The sequence below is a fragment of the Salmo salar genome, chromosome 21 (assembly GCF_965601325.2).
Source record: "Salmo salar chromosome 21, fSalSal1, whole genome shotgun sequence".
Classification (NCBI taxonomy): Eukaryota; Metazoa; Chordata; class Actinopteri; order Salmoniformes; family Salmonidae; genus Salmo; species Salmo salar.
This window is the reverse complement of record NC_138311.1, coordinates 15,826,985-15,846,532: the sequence shown is the minus strand read 5'-3', so window position 1 is coordinate 15,846,532 and position 19,548 is coordinate 15,826,985. Positions and strand designations below refer to the sequence as shown.

The 19,548-nt window shown below is 40.3% G+C and overlaps 1 protein-coding gene across 6 annotated transcripts in view; it reads left to right on the top strand.

Annotated features, from left to right (window-relative positions):
- Positions 1 to 19,331, top strand: part of LOC106581710 (RNA-binding motif, single-stranded-interacting protein 1) — a 71,557-nt gene extending 52,226 nt beyond the window's left edge. For 4 of the 6 annotated variants that reach the window (XM_045704459.2, XM_045704460.2, XM_045704461.1 and 1 more), the window contains exons 6-14: positions 1,238 to 1,317; positions 1,914 to 2,029; positions 2,320 to 2,369; positions 2,451 to 2,538; positions 3,322 to 3,372; positions 4,610 to 4,720; positions 5,021 to 5,098; positions 5,288 to 5,366; positions 16,465 to 19,331. In XM_045704459.2, the coding sequence (XP_045560415.1) occupies positions 1,238 to 1,317; positions 1,914 to 2,029; positions 2,320 to 2,369; positions 2,451 to 2,538; positions 3,322 to 3,372; positions 4,610 to 4,720; positions 5,021 to 5,098; positions 5,288 to 5,359 (646 nt within the window). In that variant the 3' untranslated portion in view covers positions 5,360 to 5,366; positions 16,465 to 19,331. The remainder of the gene's footprint in view (positions 1 to 1,237; positions 1,318 to 1,913; positions 2,030 to 2,319; positions 2,370 to 2,450; positions 2,539 to 3,321; positions 3,373 to 4,609; positions 4,721 to 5,020; positions 5,099 to 5,287; positions 5,367 to 16,464) is intronic. The other 2 variants (XM_045704463.2, XM_045704464.2) reach the window with 1 other exon arrangement.
- Positions 19,332 to 19,548: the final 217 nt, after the last annotated feature.

The following is a 19,548-nucleotide window of genomic DNA, read 5'->3' as shown; positions in this document are numbered from 1 at the left end:
TACCGTAGTTGTAGAATGAACGTATTCTATTCTAAATGACCACGTACTGTAGTTGTAGAATGAACGTATTCTATTCTAAATGACCACGTACCGTAGTTGTAGAATGAACGTATTCTATTCTAAATGACCACGTACTGTAGTTGTAGAATGAACGTATTCTATTCTAAATGACCACGTACTGTAGTTGTAGAATGAACGTATTCTATTCTAAATGACCACGTACTGTAGTTGTAGAATGAACGTATTCTATTCTAAATGACCACGTACCGTAGTTGTAGAATGAACGTATTCTATTCTAAATGACCACGTACCGTAGTTGTAGAATGAACAGGAGTCACAACCCCAACATTCCCGAATTACTTTTTTTATCCACATGACAGAAATTGATAGTGTGAGTTTGTGCTATTATGCCAACTCCTTGTCACTCCTTGTTATGCAAATGTATTCGCAAGGCCAGCAATGGAGTTTACAAGTGCACAAACAGATCTGAGATCAGGCTTAACGTTTATATCACATAATCAAAAATTCCCAACAATACATGGCTTCCCACTGGGCATAGACGTCAATTCAATTTATATTCTACGTTGGTTGGATGTAATTCCATTGAAGTGACGTGGAGACACGTTGATTCAACCAGTGTGTGCCCATTAGGTTGATTATAGCGACAGCCCATTCGTTTGCAATAAAAGTGTTTATTGTATTTCCACTTATTTTAATTCAGTTTTTCACAAGAGAGGTTGAGTGAACACAGTGCGGTTAGCTGTTGATCCTAGGGGTCCGGTGGCGCGCGAGAGAGGGAGAGAGAGAGAGAGAACGCGAGAGAAAGGGAACAAAGGGAGAGAGCATGCATTCTGTTGAGAAGGGCGTAATTATAGTGTTAATGGGGGCCGCCTCCTTTCAAGCTCGCATAACAGGACACTAGACCAATCTAAAAAGGGTTTGATTCACAAATTAGCAACACTATTTATGAACCATAGACATGTCTGTCTATGAGAGGGTGTGTTGTCAAGTCCCTTTACTATATCAAATATATGAATATATATGAACCTCAAGTGTACTCTAAGACCTGCCAACCCAGATAAAAGTCCACTATATTGATCTTTAAAATAAACTACATTTTATGGAAAGGCTGCATTTGTATTCACTCTTAAACATAAAGCACTCTAGGATGCCACCGTGTGATTCTGCAGTATATATCATGGAATTGATTTAACTTCATTTAACCTGCATATTTCAGGATGGAGTCGACGGATAAATGTGATGCGGTTATCTCTCACTTCAACGGGAAGTTTATTAAGACACCACCTGGAGTTCCTGGTAAGAGACCGATTTCTACAAATCAGTTATTTTCGCTCTTTGAGCAGCAGCACTGCTCTCAAGGGTTAGCACTTTTATTAAATAGCTTCAAATTACAGTAAATGATGGATTGCCTGTTGGTTCATTGGGATGAGAACCAATACATTGAGTGGTCAGGCAGCGAGGGGTCAAGCAACTGATAATACTGGGTATGTGTGTGGCGATGGCCCCATAGACCCAACATTATAAGGCCCCCATAGACCCAGCACTAAGAGGCAGAGTGCAGAGCTGCCTTGTGTGGCCAGAGAGCTGCCTGCCTTCTTTCCCACTCTAAGCTATTTAATTGGATTATTTGACTCAAATAGTGTCCTCTGGCCCTGCTGCCTTTAGGAGAGGACAGGGATTACAGGGCCACAGCTGCCAAATGTGATGTCTGTGTTTCCCAGCCGGGCGTCTTAAAGCCCACTCCCAAGCTCAGCAAGAGCTGGCCGCCTGATTGACAGTACAGTAAGCAATGCAGACAGCACCGTGCAAACTATGGTAGCGTTTGTGAAGCCCCCCTCTCTATCTCTCCCTTTGTTCCCTTTCTCTCTCTCTCTTTCTCACTCGCTCTCCAGCGCCACCGGAGCCCTTGCTGTGCAAGTTTGCTGACGGCGGGCAGAAAAAGAGGCAAAGCCAGAATAAATTTGTGCAAAACAGCCGCGCGTGGGCTAGAGACGGCGACGCTAGACTGGTGAGTGCTGCTGCCCTTTCGTTTCAGCGTGCATTTTGGATGGAGTGTGATTACTGTACGTGGAGGAGCACATCTATCGCGGGCATTCTGGCTCCAGTTTTAATGAACATGCGTCAAGGTTAAATCTTATACCAAAAAACGGACAGATTTATGAAGTGTAAATACGTTGTAGTTAGTCCACAGGTGTCAAGGGGAGATGTGTTTGTGTGTGTAGGTTGCCTCAGGGTATGGTTTATTCTCATTAGGTTAGCTCGTCTCATTTTAGCTCCTGTTATTTTGTATGTCCCCAGGCTGGAATGACCCTCACATACGACCCCACCACAGCTGCTATGCAAAATGGGTAAGAGGAGCCACTGCAACAAATCCATAGTGTTCCTATTATCTTGTAGGACTTTATAAACAGTTGAATTTCCTTCTACAGATTTTATGTGTCGCCGTACAGCATCGGAAACAGGATGATCGCTCAAACGTCCATGTCTCCATATATCTCACCTCTCTCCACGTACCAGGTTGGCATCTACCTCATTCAATTTCAATGGATAGATGGGTTTGCATGACTTTGAATAGCGTTACTATTATCTACACCCATAATACCCATTTTCTGTAACTGACCAGGTATTTATGAACCTTTTATGACACTTATATTGGAGTGTTCTCCTTGGAGGATTGTGGTTCAGGATGTGAGAGGTCACTATGGCCTTTCTCAGAGCTATGTTTTTGTGTGTGTGTGTGTGTGTGTGTGTGTGTGTGTGTGTGTGTGTGTGTGTGTGTGTGTGTGTGTGTGTGTGTGTGTGTGTGTGTGTGTGTGTGTGTGTGTGTGTGTGTGTGTGTGTGTGTGTGTGTGTGTATATAAAGCCAGTGCAAGAGAGTCAGTGCAAATAGTCCGGGTAGCCATTTGATTAACTGTTCAGCAGTCTTATGGCTTGGGGGTAGAAGCTGTTCAGGAGCCTTTTGGTCCCAGACTTGGCGCTCCGGCACTGCTTGCCGTGCAGTAGCAGAGAGAAAGGTCTATGGCTTGGGTGGCTGGGGTCTTTAGACAATTTTCCCGGGCCTTTCTCTGACACTGCCTAGTATAGAGGTACTACGTCCCAAATGGCACCCTGTGCTCTATATAGTGCACTATTTTTCACCGGGGCTCTAGTCAAACTTAGTGCGCCACATAGGGAATAGGGTGCCATTTGCAGTCATGTAGTGCTGAGCCAAACACAGAGGCGTGTGAGCTCCTGAAATAGCTCCTCCCCAGTGCCTGCCCTGTGCTAGTATATTTACAGAGTGTATGTGTGATGTTCCAGGTACAGAATCCCTCCTGGGTTACTCACCAGCCCTACATCATGCAGCACCCAGTAAGACCAAATATACTACCTTTCTCTCACCATCCTTTACTCTACTGCCTCTTTCTCACGTCATCTCCTGTCCTTTTCTTTCCTCCCTCACTTTGGAATGTCATGTTTCTCCTCTCCTTTTTTCCTTTCCATCTTATCTCTTCTGTTCTTTCTTACCTCTGGTCAGATGCATAAATCAGCTGTTCCCTTTGCTTTGTGTTGTTTCGAAAAAGAGGAGAAACAGGGATGTGGAAAGGGACATGGAGGGTGATGATGCCACACATACAGTACAGTGTGTGACTGGGCTCTCTGGGATTTACTGGCACTACGGTGTTGACAAAAATACTAGCACCAGGATGCCTGGCTCCCTTGGTGTTGCTCACCACACGACAAGTTGGAAACACTTCAAACATCTTGTGTTTGATGACTGATTCCATTTGTATTTCCTAACAGATGGTTGGGAGCTGAGTAAGTATTGCTCTGTAATAAAGTATTTCTCATTTTTACAAGGAAATAGCAGTTCCCAATGGATGTTTTTACAAATACTCCTCCCCATGTGCCTCTAGCCTTTTCAGTGTTAATCAGCCAGGATTGTCAGTGTCTGTGTTCCAGTTGGCACCCAATTCCTTATAAAGTGCCCTACTTTTGACCAGAGGAGTATGGGCCCTGGTCAAATGTAGTCCACTGTACATGGAATAGTAGGGTGAAATTTCAGATGCATCCAGTGACTTCTAAAGCCAGTGTGGCCAGCTACCTTGTAATGTGGATACAGGATATGAAGTCCGACACACTGAGCTCAGTTGAGCTCCCTCTTGGTCTGAAACCCGACACAGGGCAAGCCCTGGTGGAATGATAAATGATTCATGAAGGAAAAGGATTTCATCTAGGTATTATTGCAACCCTCTCCAGCCTCCACCTGTCTGCCCTGACTAGTGCCAAGAGACTGAACAGGGCAGATGTATCCCAAATGGCACCCTATTCCCTTTATAGTGTACTACTTTTGACCAGGTTCCCTTCAGGCTCTCGTCAAAAGTAGTGCACTACATAGGAAATGGGGTGCCATTTAGGGCAAAGTCAGTCTGTCCTTCTTTCTCTCTTCCCCTTTCTCTTACTCCTGTTTCTGTCATTTAGATATTTTGGGTAGTAACCGTGGGTTTGTATTGCATTTACTTGTTATAAGTAGAAATAAATATAGGATCTATGGATGTCTGTATGCCTCTGCTACCCTCTGCTCTCATCCTCACACTCTCCGTCCCAGGGAGCGGTGATATCGCCCTCTATGGACCATACAATGTCACTACAGCCTACATCCATGATGAGCCCTCTCACTCAGCAGATGAGTCACCTCTCCATGGGCAGCACAGGAACGGTAAGAGGGGAATGGTCAAGGGGTCAAATAGGTTAACACTGGGTTCATGTATTACATAATTAGAGCAAGGGCCACACCGTATGTATCTCAGAGTAGGAGTGCTGATTTAGGATCAGTTTGGACTAATAGATCAGGAATAAGAATACATGGACCTGATCCTAGACCAGTGCTCCTATTCTCAGACACTTGATAGATACGGCCCCAGAAGTACATTTGATATGGGGATCTGTATTGTTTGTCGTCTTGAAGTAGAATTTTAGATGGATTTATACTTACACAGTTCTGTCCTTCTTTGTGCAGTATATGGCTGCAAACTCTATGCAAGGAGCCTATATTCCCCAGTATGCACACATGCAGACGGCAAATGTTCCAGTGGAGGTTTGTGATTAACTTACTATTCATAAAGTACCCGAGGTATAAGATTATAGCTATATGATTTTAGCTCTACGTACTACTTGGGTGTTTATAGACACTAGGTTAGAGAGGTCATTCACATGGATAACTATTGATGTATTTCTAGATGATAAACTGCTGCTGAGCTTTATCCAGTCTTCATTTTCCTTCCAGGACAACAGTCAGCAACAACAGATGGAGTCATCCGGTGATCATTCTCCTTACACCTACCAACAAACCAAGTAACACGGAGGTACAGTCAGTGTCTTATATTGTGAATGGGGTGCGATTCAAATGGCACCTTATTCGCTATATATAGTGCCCTAGTGCACATAGTCCTCTGGTCAGAATTCTATAGAAGTGGTGCAAATTGCAGTTCCACCCCAAAAATATAATTTTAAAAAAACAGTTAAGTCTTCAAACTTAGGACATTTATTTACATCATGATATGTTCTAATTCAATCCAAGGCAATAACAAACATATTTGTTAAATGAATGTAGTACAAAGTCATTGTTTATACCACTATTATATTAAGAGGTGGCTGTCCCAAACCCTGACTATAAAGCAATTTATGATTTTCTTATATTTTTTCACACTAATATTTTAATAGAACATATTGAGTTGTTCTATTGTTACATTGAAAGATGCCGATCTAATCTGTCATTTCGTTTATTTTTAAACATATATGTCCCACCTTTTAATGCCACTACCAAAACACACGCATTCCAATACTGTGGAATGAATGTGCCTTAAGCCACAGCCCTACAAATATCAACAAGTGATAGGATTGCACATCATGGCCACATGATGAGTAGTCTGTCTGCAAAGATTATGGAGAAAATGTGTGAGCAAGTTGGTAACTCTGCATGTATTTTTAAGTGTCAGTACCGCATATCTAATATATCAAGTGTGGATTTGGTTTGCTGGGATGTACATCTGTCCAAATGAAAGATGGCTAACATATGGCTGGCTATGGGGATTCTTTAAAGTCCAAAATCAGCCAAACCAAAATGGTCACAACCGAAACAGTTGACACTATAGAGATATATATAGAGGTCTCATCTTTGTATCTGTGCCATTTATGTGACAGCACAGGCAGCGCCATTGAGGTTATATCCATGTATAGTTGCATGTGCCATGCTCTACCAACTGAGCTGAGGACTCCAATGTGGGTAGTGGACAAGTGCACACTTCAGGAAAAAGTATAGAGTGTTGAGAGGCATAGTCAGCAGGGGGCTCCAACTCTCCAAGAGCCCAAACATTGACATCTATTTGGCCAAGACATAGACTTCTCTAATTTGCTATACTGTACTGTACAGTGTTCCCCTAGGATTTTTTTCAGTAGCGGTGGCAAAGTTAGCGTAGGGATAGGGGGGACCCTCATATAGGAGTTTTAAAGTAACTACCCAGTGTTTCCAGATTTCTATCAAATACGACCTATAAATAGTTTTCCTTACAGAAAAGTGTAATTACGTTTGTTAAAAAGCCTAGTGTTGTCACGATACCAGAATTTTGACTTTGATACCGATACCAGGTTCAGTATCACGATACTCGATACCATCACAATACAATACATCTTTTGAGTTCAACGTCATGACATTTGGAATTTCTTACATCAACATTTTTCAGAGACATCCATGTATGTATTAATGAATCAATTATACAATCATACAGTCAAATTGAATTTGTTTTTTACCCATCTAACTACATAATAGTAATAATTTATTTGAATGGTAAATCTCTATTGATAAACTGGGTAAATCAAGATGGAGCTTAGGCCTGTTCACAATACAGATGAATGCTTATTCAATAGGAGTGTGTGCATGCGTTGAGTTATTGAGCCTGTTTGCATGGGGCTACAGATGAAAAACAATCTGTTTCCCTTCCATGTGGGATTTATTGTATTGTACTGATCAACAACATTGGCATAGAAGTAGTCGTTTTTTGTATTATTATTATTATTTATTTTATGAAAGTGTGCACTGTCTCTTTAACCACTAATGACATCATACACAAGGCAAGAGGACTAGAGGACTGGAGGTCCGTCGGTTCGATGAGGCAATAGATCATTTTTGGGAGAGACGTGAGAGAGAGACTGATGAAGTGAATTAATAAAGTTTTGGTGGCAATCAGCTTTAAAATCAACATATTTTGCCTTATGTTTTGCATATTATCACAAACAAAGTACCAGGGTAGTGAATTGATGTTAGCTTCAGCTGTAAGCTAGCAATGAAAGTTAGCCTGGAGAGCCCACGCCCAACGATCCCCCGCCCGCTTCACTCCCCTCCATTGAAAATAAATGGAGCTCCGTTGTTTCATCGCCTCCAACGTGTTATGTGGACTGCGCTGTAAGTGGACCAGGCAAGGTGCGGTATAAGGGGAACATCGGCTGCGCTGATAGATAGACTTGATCCGTGAGACACTGACAGAAGTACCGCACGTAACAACAATTCTAGTAACGGGCCGTTTTTCATGTTCTAGTATTGAAAATTGTTTCGGTATACCATGCAACACTAATAGGCATACCCCAACAACAGAGTGGTGTTGGCATATATATGGGATCACTATCATGCCAAATGTATTTACAAATGTAAATCACCAATCAACAAATGTAAATCACTTTACACAAATGTAAATCGCTATCCAGAAATGCAATTCACTATCCACAAACAAACACCTTTTGATTTGTATTTGTAAATCGATATATTGCATTAGAATTGTTTTATAACTGCAGATAATCTCTAAGGGCTTTAAGTAAAATGACTGCCATAAAGATTTGCGCATAGGAGAGATATGAACAAACATGACAGATATGGAAAACCTGCAACTCTATATTTGGAAGCGCTTAGGCAAACTGATTTTTGGCAGGGTTTTTACAAGAAAAAGACAAAAAGTTCTCATGTGTTGAAAAAAAGTTAGCACGCATAGGAGAAAAAAAGGTTATCACACGTAGAAACCGATTAGTAGTCGTAGAAAAAAGTTATGACGTGTATAAAAAAAAGTTCTCACGCTAGAAAGAAATTTCTCACTCGTAGAAAGCGATTTATATTCATTGGAAAAAGGTTTGTACCCATAGAAAGCGATTTCTATAAATCGCTGGCAGCCTTTAGTTCTGCCATGTTGATGCCTGCCTTTCAAGGCTGCAGAAATTATAGTATGGTAACCATAACATGTTAACCATATGCGTAACCATAGTATGACCAACGTAAAAAATTTAAACCCTAGCCCTACATTACTCAACCCGTTCATCACCCAAATAGTTGAATTAGCTGGCCAGTGTGATAGCACCTCTAAATGTGAAGGATATGTCATACATTGTAAATTATTATAATCCATCCGCTGTCTCATGTTGCATAGACGATGAGCATTAAGGAGACATAAGTATTCCTGAGGCCTCTAACCGTTTCCCCGGGAGAGGCATAGGATACGGGATCAGACTTGGTAACAGAATTGCTTCTGTCCCTCTGCACTCATCGACAACAGTCACCCTCGAAGCATCGTTACCCGTTGCTCCACAAAAGCCGCGGCCCTTGCAGAGCAAGGGGAACAACTACTTCAAGGTCTCAGAGCGAGTGATATCACCGATTGAAACGCTATTAGCGTGCACCGTTAACTAGCTAGCCACATATACCAGTCATTAAAAATATTAACGCAAATACATTGCTGATTGGCCAGCTCATCCTCCTCCAGACCGCTGATTGGCCAGCTCATCCTTCTGAGGAGTATCACATCATACTCTATGAGGAAATAGCAAGCACTTTTTTAAGTTTGAGGTGCGGTTTTTGAAGTGTTTTTTCTTTCTACAATTTATGCTTTGGCCTCAAATACAAGTATAGGACAAGTCAACAACATTGTTTGGGTATGAGTTAACACAATATAAACGTTTAAAAGTGAGATTTTCACATTAAAGCTAATTTCCTGCAATTTTACACATTTATAGAGTTAAAGTACTCATACTCAAAACCATGAAAAGGAATAACCCAAGGAGGACAAGATGCAAAAATAGTACAATTAATTTAATCCATGCTCAAAACAATACAAAAAGTGAAAGTGCAGGGTGCTAATAAAACATTGTAATTTGCAGTTTTAAAGCGCATTTCCTGCAATTCTACACATTTTGCCATGGCTTATGTCGTGTTCTTATGCTATCAAACATTAGAACAAAATTAGTGTGGGCCCCATGCCATGACATTAATGGAATTAAATATATTTTTTTCTCTCACCCATCTACACACAACACTCTAACCACTAGTCTACGCTGCCGCCCCATAATGACAAAGTGAAAGCGTGTTTTTAGACATTTTTTGCAAATTTATTGAAAATTAAATACAGAAATATATCATTTACAGTTGAAGTCAGAAGTTTATATACACCTTAGCCAAATACATTTAAACTCAGTTTTTCACAATTCCTGACATTTAATGCTAGTTAAAGTTCCCTTTCTTAGGTCAGTTAGGATCACCACTTTATTTTAAGAATATGAAATGTCAGAATAATAGTAGAGAGAATTATTTATTTCAGCTTTTATTTCTTTCATCACATTCTCAGTGGGTCAGAAGTTTACATACACTCAATTAGTATTTGGTAGCATTGCCTTTAAATTGTTTAACTTTGGTCAAATGTTTCGGGTAGCCTTCCACAAGCTTCCCACAATAAGTTGGGTGAATTTTGTTCCATTCCTCCTGACAGAGCTGGTGTAACTGAGTCAGGTTTGTAGGCCTCCTTGCTCGCACACACTTTTTCAGTTCTGCCCACAAATTTTCAATGGGATTGAGGTCAGGGCTTTGTGATGGCCACTCCAATACCTTGACTTTGTTGTCCTTAAGCCATTTTGCCACAACTTTGGAAGTATGCTTGGGGTCATTGTCCATTTGGAAGACCCATTTGCGACCAAGCTTTAACTTCCTCGGTCATGTCTTGAGATGTTGCTTCAATATATCCACATTATTTTCCTTTGTCATGATGCCATCTATTTTGTGAAGTGCACCAGTCCCTCCTGCAGCAAAGCACCCCCACAACATGATGCTGCCACCCCCGTGCTTCACGGTTGGGATGGTGTTCTTCGGCTTGCAAGCCTCCCCCTTTTTCCTCCAAACATAACGATGGTCATTATGGCCAAACAGTTCTATTTTTGTTTCATCAGACCATGACATTACTCCAAAAGTACAATCTTTGCCTCCATGTGCAGTTGCAAACCGTAGTCTGGCTTTTTTATGGCGGTTTTGGAGCAGTGGCTTCTTCCTTGCTGAGCGGCCTTTCAGGTTATGTCGATATAGGACTTGTTTTACTGTGGATATAGATACTTTTGTACCTGTTTCTTCCAGCATCTTCACAAGGTCCTTTGCTGTTGTTTTGGGATTGATTTGTAATTTTCCCACCAAAGTATGTCCATCTCTAGGAGACAGAACACATCTCCTTCCTGAGCGGTATGACGGCTGCGTGGTCCCATGGTGTTTATACTTGCATACTATTGTTTGTACAGGTGAATGTGGTACTTTCAGGCTTTGGAAATTGCTCCCAAGGATGAACCACAATTATTTTTCTGAGGTCTTGGCTAATTTGTTTGGATTTTCCCATGATGTCAAGCAAAGAGGCACTGGGTTTGAAGGTAGGCCTTGAAATACATCTACAGGTACACCTCCAATTGACTCAAATTATGTCAATCAGATGCTTCTAAAGCCATGACATCATTTTCTGGAATTTTCCAAGCTGTTTAAAGGCACAGTCAACTTAGTGTATGTAAAGTTCTGACCCACTGGAATTGTGATACAGTGAATTATAAGTGAAATAATCTGTCTGTAAACAATTGTTGGAAAAATGACTTGTGTCATGCACAAAGTAGATGTCCTAACAGACTTGCCAAAGCTGTAGTTTGTTAACAAGAAATTTGTGGAGTGGTTGAAAAACGAGTTATAATGACTCCGACCTAAGTGTATGTATACTTTTGACTTCAACTGTACATAAGAATTCACACCTCTGAGTCAATACATGTTAGAATCACCTTTGGCAGTGATTACAGCTGTGAGTCTTTCTGGGTAAGTCTCTAAGAACTTTGCACACCTGGATTGTACAATATTTGCACATTATTATTTTTATAATTATTTAAGCTGTGTCAAGTTGGTTGTTGATCTTTGCCAGACAGCCATTTTCAAGTCTTGCCATAGATTTTCAAGCAGATTTAAGTAAACCGTAACTACTGTAGTCCACTTGGGAACATTCAATGTCGTCTTGGTAAGTAAATCCAGTGTATATTTGCCCTTGTATTTTAGGTTCTTGTCCTGCTGAAAGGTGAATTTGTCTCCCAGTGTCTGGTGGAAAGTAGACTAAACCAGGTTTTCCTCTACAATTTTGCCTGTGCTTAGCTCTATTCCGTTTCCTTTTATCCTAAAAAAATCCCTAGTCGTTGCCGTTGACAAGCATACCAATAACATGATGCAACCACCATGCTTGAAAATATGAAGAGTGGTACTCAGTGATATGTTGTGTTGGATTTGCCCCAAACATTACGCTTTGTATTTAGGACACAATGTCAATTGCTTTGACACATTTTTTGTAGTTTTACTTTATTGCCTTATTGCAAACAGGATGCATGTTTTGGAATATTTTTTTTCTGTACAGGCTTCCTTCTATTCACTCCGTCATCTAGGTTAGTATTGTGGAGTAACTAAAATGTTGTTGATGCATCCTCAGTTTTCTCCTGTCACAGCCATTAAACTCTCTAACTGTTTTAAAGTCACCATTGGCCTCATGGTGAAATCCCTGAGCGGTTTCCTTCTACTGCGGCAACTGAGTTGGAAGTACGCCTGTATCTTTGTAGTGACTGGGGGTATTGTTACACCGTCCAAAGTTGAATTAATAACTTCTCCATGCTCAAAGGGATATTCAGTGTCTGCTTTTTTATTTGTACCCATTTACCAATAGGTGCCCTTCTTTGTGAGGCATTGGAAAACCTCCCTGGTCTTCGTGGTTGAATTTGTGTTTCAAATTCACTGTGTGGGGTACAGAGACGAGGTAGTCATTCAAAAAGCATGTTAAACACTATTATTGCAAACAGAGTCCATGCAACTTATTATGTGACTTGTTAAGCAATTACATGTTTACTCCTGAACTTATTTAGGCTTGCCATAACAAATGGGTTGAATAATTATTGACTCAAGACATTTCAGCTTTTCATTCTTAATTAATTTGTAACAATTTCTAAAAAAATAATTTTAATTTGACATCATGGGGTATTGTGTGTAGGCCAGTGACACAACATCTCAATTGAATCCATTTTAAATTCAGGCTGTAACACAACAAAATGTGGAAAAAGTCAAGGGGTGTGAATACTTTATGAATGCACTTTACTGGCACAATAGACATAATAGTAAAAAATTAGAGGGTGTTACTGTAAATAAACACGTGCACTTACATTTTTTTGTAAACAAAGTCATTCCGTCTATCCTTCCGGGTAAAGACATCAGTGACTGAGCTGTAACACTCGTCCCTGTTGGCCATCGGTTTTAAAAATCTAAATGGAGATGATGGCAAGGGTTGAGAGTCGTCTTGGATCGGTCTGGTTTCCACTGTATGTCTTTATTTGCTTCTGCGCAGAAAATGACTTTTGTGGCTGGTATAGTGAGGACCAGCTGCAGTAAATTTGTCGCCTCAGTCTGTGTCAGGTCATGCTGGAACAAAAATCTGAGGAGCTGTCCAGGTGATTTGTCTCATAATACCTTTTGTGAACTGTACAATCCAACAAAATCAGCCTTAAATCGAACAAAATTAAGTTCACCAAAGTGGTCAAACCTGGCTCACATCTGAACATTGATATTGTCCAGTATGTTGTAGTAGATTCGCCCCCTCTCTCCTCTGAATGGCTGTTTACTATGAGTTTCGCTTTTTGCCGGGCCCAGTTCATTGCATTTCTGTTTGAATCGCTCATAGAAACGATCAAAGTCTTGTCGCTGGCGTTCCAGTGTGTTGCTGAGGGTACGGCAGAAATACATATCCATCACTGTGTTCTGCAGAACATAGAAAAGCGCGTCAGTTTCATTGAAAATTCCATCATAGGCCATGAGCAAAAAGAAAAACTGTGGCTCCTGAGTGGTGCAGCGGTCTAAGGCACTGCATCTCAGTGCTAGAGGCGTCACTACAGACCTTGGTTTGATTCCAGGCTGTATCACAACCGACCGTGATTGGGAGTCCCATAGGGCGGCGCACAATTGGCCCAGCGTTGTCCGGTTTAGAATTTGGCCGTAGTAGGCCGTCATTGTAAATACACATTTATTCTTAACTGGCTTGCCTAGTTAAATAAAAAAATGGGTTGCTAACTGTTCATTTTTTTCTGCAAAGGGTTAAGGCATGTAATATTTCCACATAGTTGCCCCTGGTCCTGGTTGATGAGCTGGCATTCTCATCATTACCACAAAATGCCAACTCGGCAGCATGTCGCATTAATTAGCTAGATCTTTCAAAATCTCAGAGTTCTCCTTTAGCTTTGCATTGTGCATGCTGATGTTCAATCTCTGTTGTTTATTGCCAGATCTATCTGTGAGCTGCCAAATGTCTTAAAAGCTATCTGGCTTTGGATATGACACAGATTTCTTGTGCTTGTTGAGTGCTGTAGACAAGTTGTTCTAGTCGCAGTATCCGGCTCTTGTCCACACTGGTGGGACACAGCAAGCGGGGGAAGCGGAGTCCACTGCTAGCAGCGCAGCCACAGAGCCAGTCTTTCCGGGCGTTGATACCACTCAGATTGAAATAATTGTGTTAGTTTCTGTCCCTTCCTTTGATGTAGGCCCCTAAACCCAGGTGTTGTTCTTCCCTCCCTTATCACACCCTGTTTTGCTAGAAAACTGTTTCAGATGCTATATGTTAGCCATCCTGATCAGCTTACTTTAGCTAGCAGTAAAACGAACGTAACCGTCAAAAGGCGGCAGATGACATGTGACGTCCATAGGCAGGAGCGAGCTCTTCCTGTCCTCCTGCCTATCCTCCAGCCTATCCCATTACATTTTTCACTCCAGTACGCATGCGCATTTATTATTTGAGTGCAATGAAAATGAATGGGAGATATTGACACATGGAAGGCAGCGAAGTGCTGTGCCTGCTTTTCGGTGTCCATTAGCTGGGAGTATAAGGTAGAAACACGCATGCACAAGTCATGTCAATGCCTTGCATTGAGTTTGGAGTTTGAAGGGCGGGAGAAAGGCACAAGGCAAGGCTGCCTTTCCTCTGGCCATCTTTTGTAGTAGATCACCGCAAATTTGGGAAGTACTAGTTCAGAAATCCATTTTATCGTGAAGAAAAAACATGAAGAGGACAAAATTATTATTGATAACATTTATATGTATTCATTTTTCATGACAGTTGTTTTTTAATTCGTTTCACAGGGTAGGCACTGTCTACCCTCCCAACCCTGACCGCACGTCACTACTCTACTATACTGTACCCTACTCTACCGTACCCTACTCTACTGTACCGTACTGTACCCTACTCTACTGTACCGTACTGTACCCTACTCTACTGTACCGTACTGTACCCTACTCTACTGTACCGTACTGTACCGTACTGTACCCTACTCTACTCTACTGTACTGTACTCTACTCTACTGTACCGTACTGTACCCTACTCTACTGTACCGTACCCTACGCTACTGTACCGTACTGTACCCTACGCTACTGTACCGTACTGTACCCTACTCTACTGTACCGTACTGTACCCTACTCTACTGTACCGTACTGTACCCTACTCTACTGTACCGTACTGTACCCTACTCTACTGTACCGTACTGTACCCTACTCTACTGTACCGTACCCTACTCTACTGTACCGTACCCTACTCTACTGTACCGTACTGTACCCTACTCTACTGTACCGTACTGTACCCTACTCTACTGTACCGTACTGTACCCTACTCTACTGTACTGTACCGTACCCTACTCTACTGTACTGTACCGTACCCTACTGTACCGTACCGTACCCTACTCTACTGTACCGTACCCTACTGTACCGTACCGTACCCTACTCTACTGTACCGTACTGTACCCTACTCTACTGTACCGTACTGTACCCTACTCTACTGTACCGTACTGTACCCTACTCTACTGTACCGTACTGTACCCTACTGTACTGTACCCTACTCTACTGTACCGTGCTGTACCTTACTGTACCGTACTGTCCCCTTTTCTACTGTACCGTACTGTACCCTACTCTACTGTACCGTACTGTACCCTACTCTACTGTACCGTACTGTACCCTACTCTACTGTACCGTACTGTACCCTACTCTACTGTACTGTACCCTACTCTACTGTACCGTACTGTACTCGAGTTTACTCTACTTGAGTTTCTTACAATTGAAGAAAGGGCCCATGGACTCTCAGATCTAGTGGTCTTGAGACCACATAAATTCGGTCTTTAACTTGTCATGGACTCAACTCACTAGGTCTGGGTCTGGACCTTGGGACCAATGTCCTGTTATAGATCTTGGTCGTGGCTCCTGGATATTACCTTAGTCTTTGGTTTACAAACCATAGGCAACCCAATTTGAAGAAGACAATGCTCTCTGATCATTGGTTGATCGCTTCCAACACATAGGAATCCCCACCCAGTTGACTACTTTTAAATGGTGGAAACAGTCAATGGCAATGTCTATACTAAAACGAGTCTTCCATTTATCTTTATGATTGACACTTGACACTGAAATGCCTGTCATCTTGCCAAAATAAAGATAGGTAAAGTGATCATTTAAACATCTAACAATATCATTGATTAGATATACAAGTAATAAAGTAAGTTTCAGATTCATACAATCAACATTGAACATTTTACAGAGAATAATTTAGATTCTTTTTCTCTAAATTCAATCTAAAGGTTTAGAAAATCAGGTAAAAAAATTGGGTTTTTACTATTTTGTTAATTTTGTATGCAAGTTCAGTCTCTAAAATGTATCTGTAATTGAAGGTTAATCAAAATGATCACCGCTGTGCATGGTTTTCCCTTTATTGCAACTTTTTCACTATGGTTCGGTAGTGACAAATGTAGTGGGGTGGTAAGGAATTCAGGTAAAATATTATATATTATTATTTCATTGTGTGAGTAGTATATATGTCTACCTGGCATATGTTGTAAGACATCTGTGCTGAAAGTTTGGGAAAAATAGGATACAAACGTGATTTTTTTTTCTTCCAAACCCCAATTTGCACCACTTCTATAGAATGACCCATGTATATGGTTCCATTTGGGACAGAACCATGGAAGGAGCCAATACCCCCAGCCTGTATGGTTGTGGGTAGATGTTTCATATGATAGAAAGACACTTAGTACCGGAGTTTAACTCATCTGATTGTCTTGGTTGTGTCCTCTCAGGTGTGGTAGGAGCCCAGAAGAAAGAGTTGTATGACAGCTGAAACAATCATGGCTTCCTCTGATGATGGATTGTGCGTTAAGGATTTATCCCAATTTTGCACAGGTTCCGCAATGATTTCCTTTTGTTTGTGATAAGAAAAACAAGTGAGACTGTTTTGTTATAAGTTCCATGAGGTGCAAATAAGTGATTAATTTCATCAAAGGATACTATAATTCTCAAAAAAAGAATAAAAAAAATTGTTGTATTTTAATAAAGAAAGAATGTTTATTTTTTACCAAGGATTGTCACATGGATGCAAGAACCTATAGCGGATCATGTGACTTGTTGTTTAAGGTGCATGATAGTAAAGATGTCTTTTGTTAATATTGTTTATGATTTAAATTTTGTTTTCTCTTGTTTTGTACTGAAATTGATTTTTCTGAAGATTTATTAGCCAGACATCTTGAAAATGATGTTTTGTGCTTGCTGTGTGAGTGTTGCTATGGTGAAGTGTTCAATGTTTTTTCTTGTAAAGTGATTTATCTTAGTGGTCTAGATTGATCTTTCTGTCTCATACAATTTGCCTTAAAGATTTCCGTACAGTAGCTGTATAGGCAACCTCCGAGGCTAGAAATGAGCAAGAAATGTTAAGAGCTATTGCCTTGTAAATCAGCTAAATAGGGCTTTTCCTTTGACTATAGCTTATAAAATCTGCTGTGTTTAGAGATGTAGGATCTTAATTTGATCACCCTGTTGCCAGAGAACTTTCCTGCAATGCAGGACATTTTAAACTTGTGGTGTATTTGAGGTTTCAAAAGGCTTCTGAAGTGTGTAATTTCCATTTTGTAATTTCCCTTACGAAAATTATATTAACCACTACAAAAATGTCCATTCATTATAATCCACATAATAATTCACATTTCCTGTTACTGCTGGATTATTTTCCTGCTGTAGCAAACTGGCTCAAATAAAGATCCTACATCCGTATGTGTTTTGCTTTTCCCCTCTAAAAATGAATCTAACGTAGAAGTATTTGAAAAAAAATGTTTAGAGTGAAACGACCCTCTGAATCTGATGATGATTTTGAATAGGATGTCATGTTTGTATTATCTGAGGGCCTTAAAGGTCTTTGGTTGTTGAATGTGGTAGATATCCTGCTGAATGATCACATTTTCAATCTTGCCTTTCAATTACTTGGTGTTGTAGATTAGCCTAAAATGAACTTCTTAGGGTGGGGATGGAATAAGGGAGGGCGTGGTTGTGTCTTTTTTGAGAGATGTTGTCGTTCTCTGTCAGCTTGGCAGGGTGTTTCTTTTTCACTTTCAGTTGAAATGCAAACAGGCAAACGTGGATATATTATTGTGCAAAGAAACGATCAAAGCCTTCACGTACAACATGGAGTTTGAGTTGGGGAAAAAAATTGAGATTGATATGTCGATTTTATTGCACCTAGCTCTTTGATAGGAAACAAACAAGCTCAGCACTTCCAATTATAGTTTACTTCACCAAAGAACTGAGCTAGTAAATTGAGGAAAGTGTCATTTCCCTCTCACAAGGATTTAATTGACTTTTTGCCAGACTAGATTGCAGTTTGGAAAATGTGCCTTTTTTTGTACATTTACTTTCAGTTTTCATACGTTTTATGAAAGTATGGACACAAACAAGCTTAAAGGACGATTTGGATCCAACAAATGCCACACGCTGATTTCATCACTACAGAAAAATGGAAAATGCAGTGTTAGAAATACAAAGAAGGCAGTTTGAAACTATGAAATTACAACAACAAAAAAAATCTTATAATAATCTGTTTTGACATTGTGCAACAGATAATGATATTGCTAAAAGTTTGATTATTTTTTATCATAGTAGATTTGAACAGGCTTTATGATTGAGTTGTCTTCCAGAAGCCCGTGTTCTGGCCTGATGGTCGGACAGACTGACCAGTTATCTACCTCAGAGTTTCGTTTCTCCTCTGTATTGGGCCGGGTTAGCAGGTCCAGCCTGCCCTTCCAGACCAAATGCCATGCTCAGGAGCTGGCCATATACACTTGTTTTCTTTCAGGTTGTTTTTAATACTTTTTGATTTTCTTCACAAAAAAAATAAATAATGATGATATATTATTCTAATCATTTTGAGGACAATTGTGCGTTGAGCGTATTTTAGTTGTGTTCAGACAGTAAGTTTCATAGTTTCAAAAGTAGAACTGCTGCTTTCATCACAAGACATACCAGAGGCTAATAAAAGTGGTTGAAGACAAACAAAAGCTAAAGCTGAAAGTGGTATTTCCTGGATCTGTGACATCTCCTGAGAACATCATTGTTGCTTTGTCAGTCCCTTTGTCAGTCCAGACAGACTTGCAGCAGCATTTCCTCTGCAGTCAGCTTGAGTTGAGTTACCAAAGTAAAGAGCCATTGTGACTATACTTGAGATTTCTGTGTAATGCCTGAGAGTGATAACTAATACTGTCGAGTGCTTGTGAGGGTTATGCTGCTAGTAATGTCTGAACCAAGTGCCATACTGCGTCTGGGTCGAGGGTTTGGAAAGGTTCATAAAGAAAGAAAAATGCTCATTTAATCAACCATCATGTTAAAAAGTCATTAAGTTATATTGAAAAGTAATAATTTATGAAGAAAGAAGTTTTGTACAGATCGTTTGAAGAAATAAAAGATTTTCATAGAGATATCTATATGAGAGTTAATTTTTTATTTAGTTTTACATGTGCCACACATTTCCCAGTGGTAACATATGTCCAGTTTAAGGAAACCATCCTCTGTGTTTTTGTTTTATAGTGTTTGTTAAAGCCAAAAATATTTTCAGTAGATTGTTACTTAAGCTTTATTTCTATTAATTTCTTTGATTTTTTTAAAAATAAAAACTTAAATTGGACTTGTTCTGTGTTCTGTTGGTGTGGGAGGGAAGAGATCTCATTATATTGATATCTGGCTGTAAACATACCCTTAGAGCTGAGCCAGTTGCATATGAAGAGCTTGTTCATTTCCATCCTAGCAACATAACAAAAAAGAATCGTAGTTACAAGTTAGCATTATCTAAGTTATAGGATCTCTATGTCTAAAACTATACAGGCCGAATCCCCCAAAGTAAA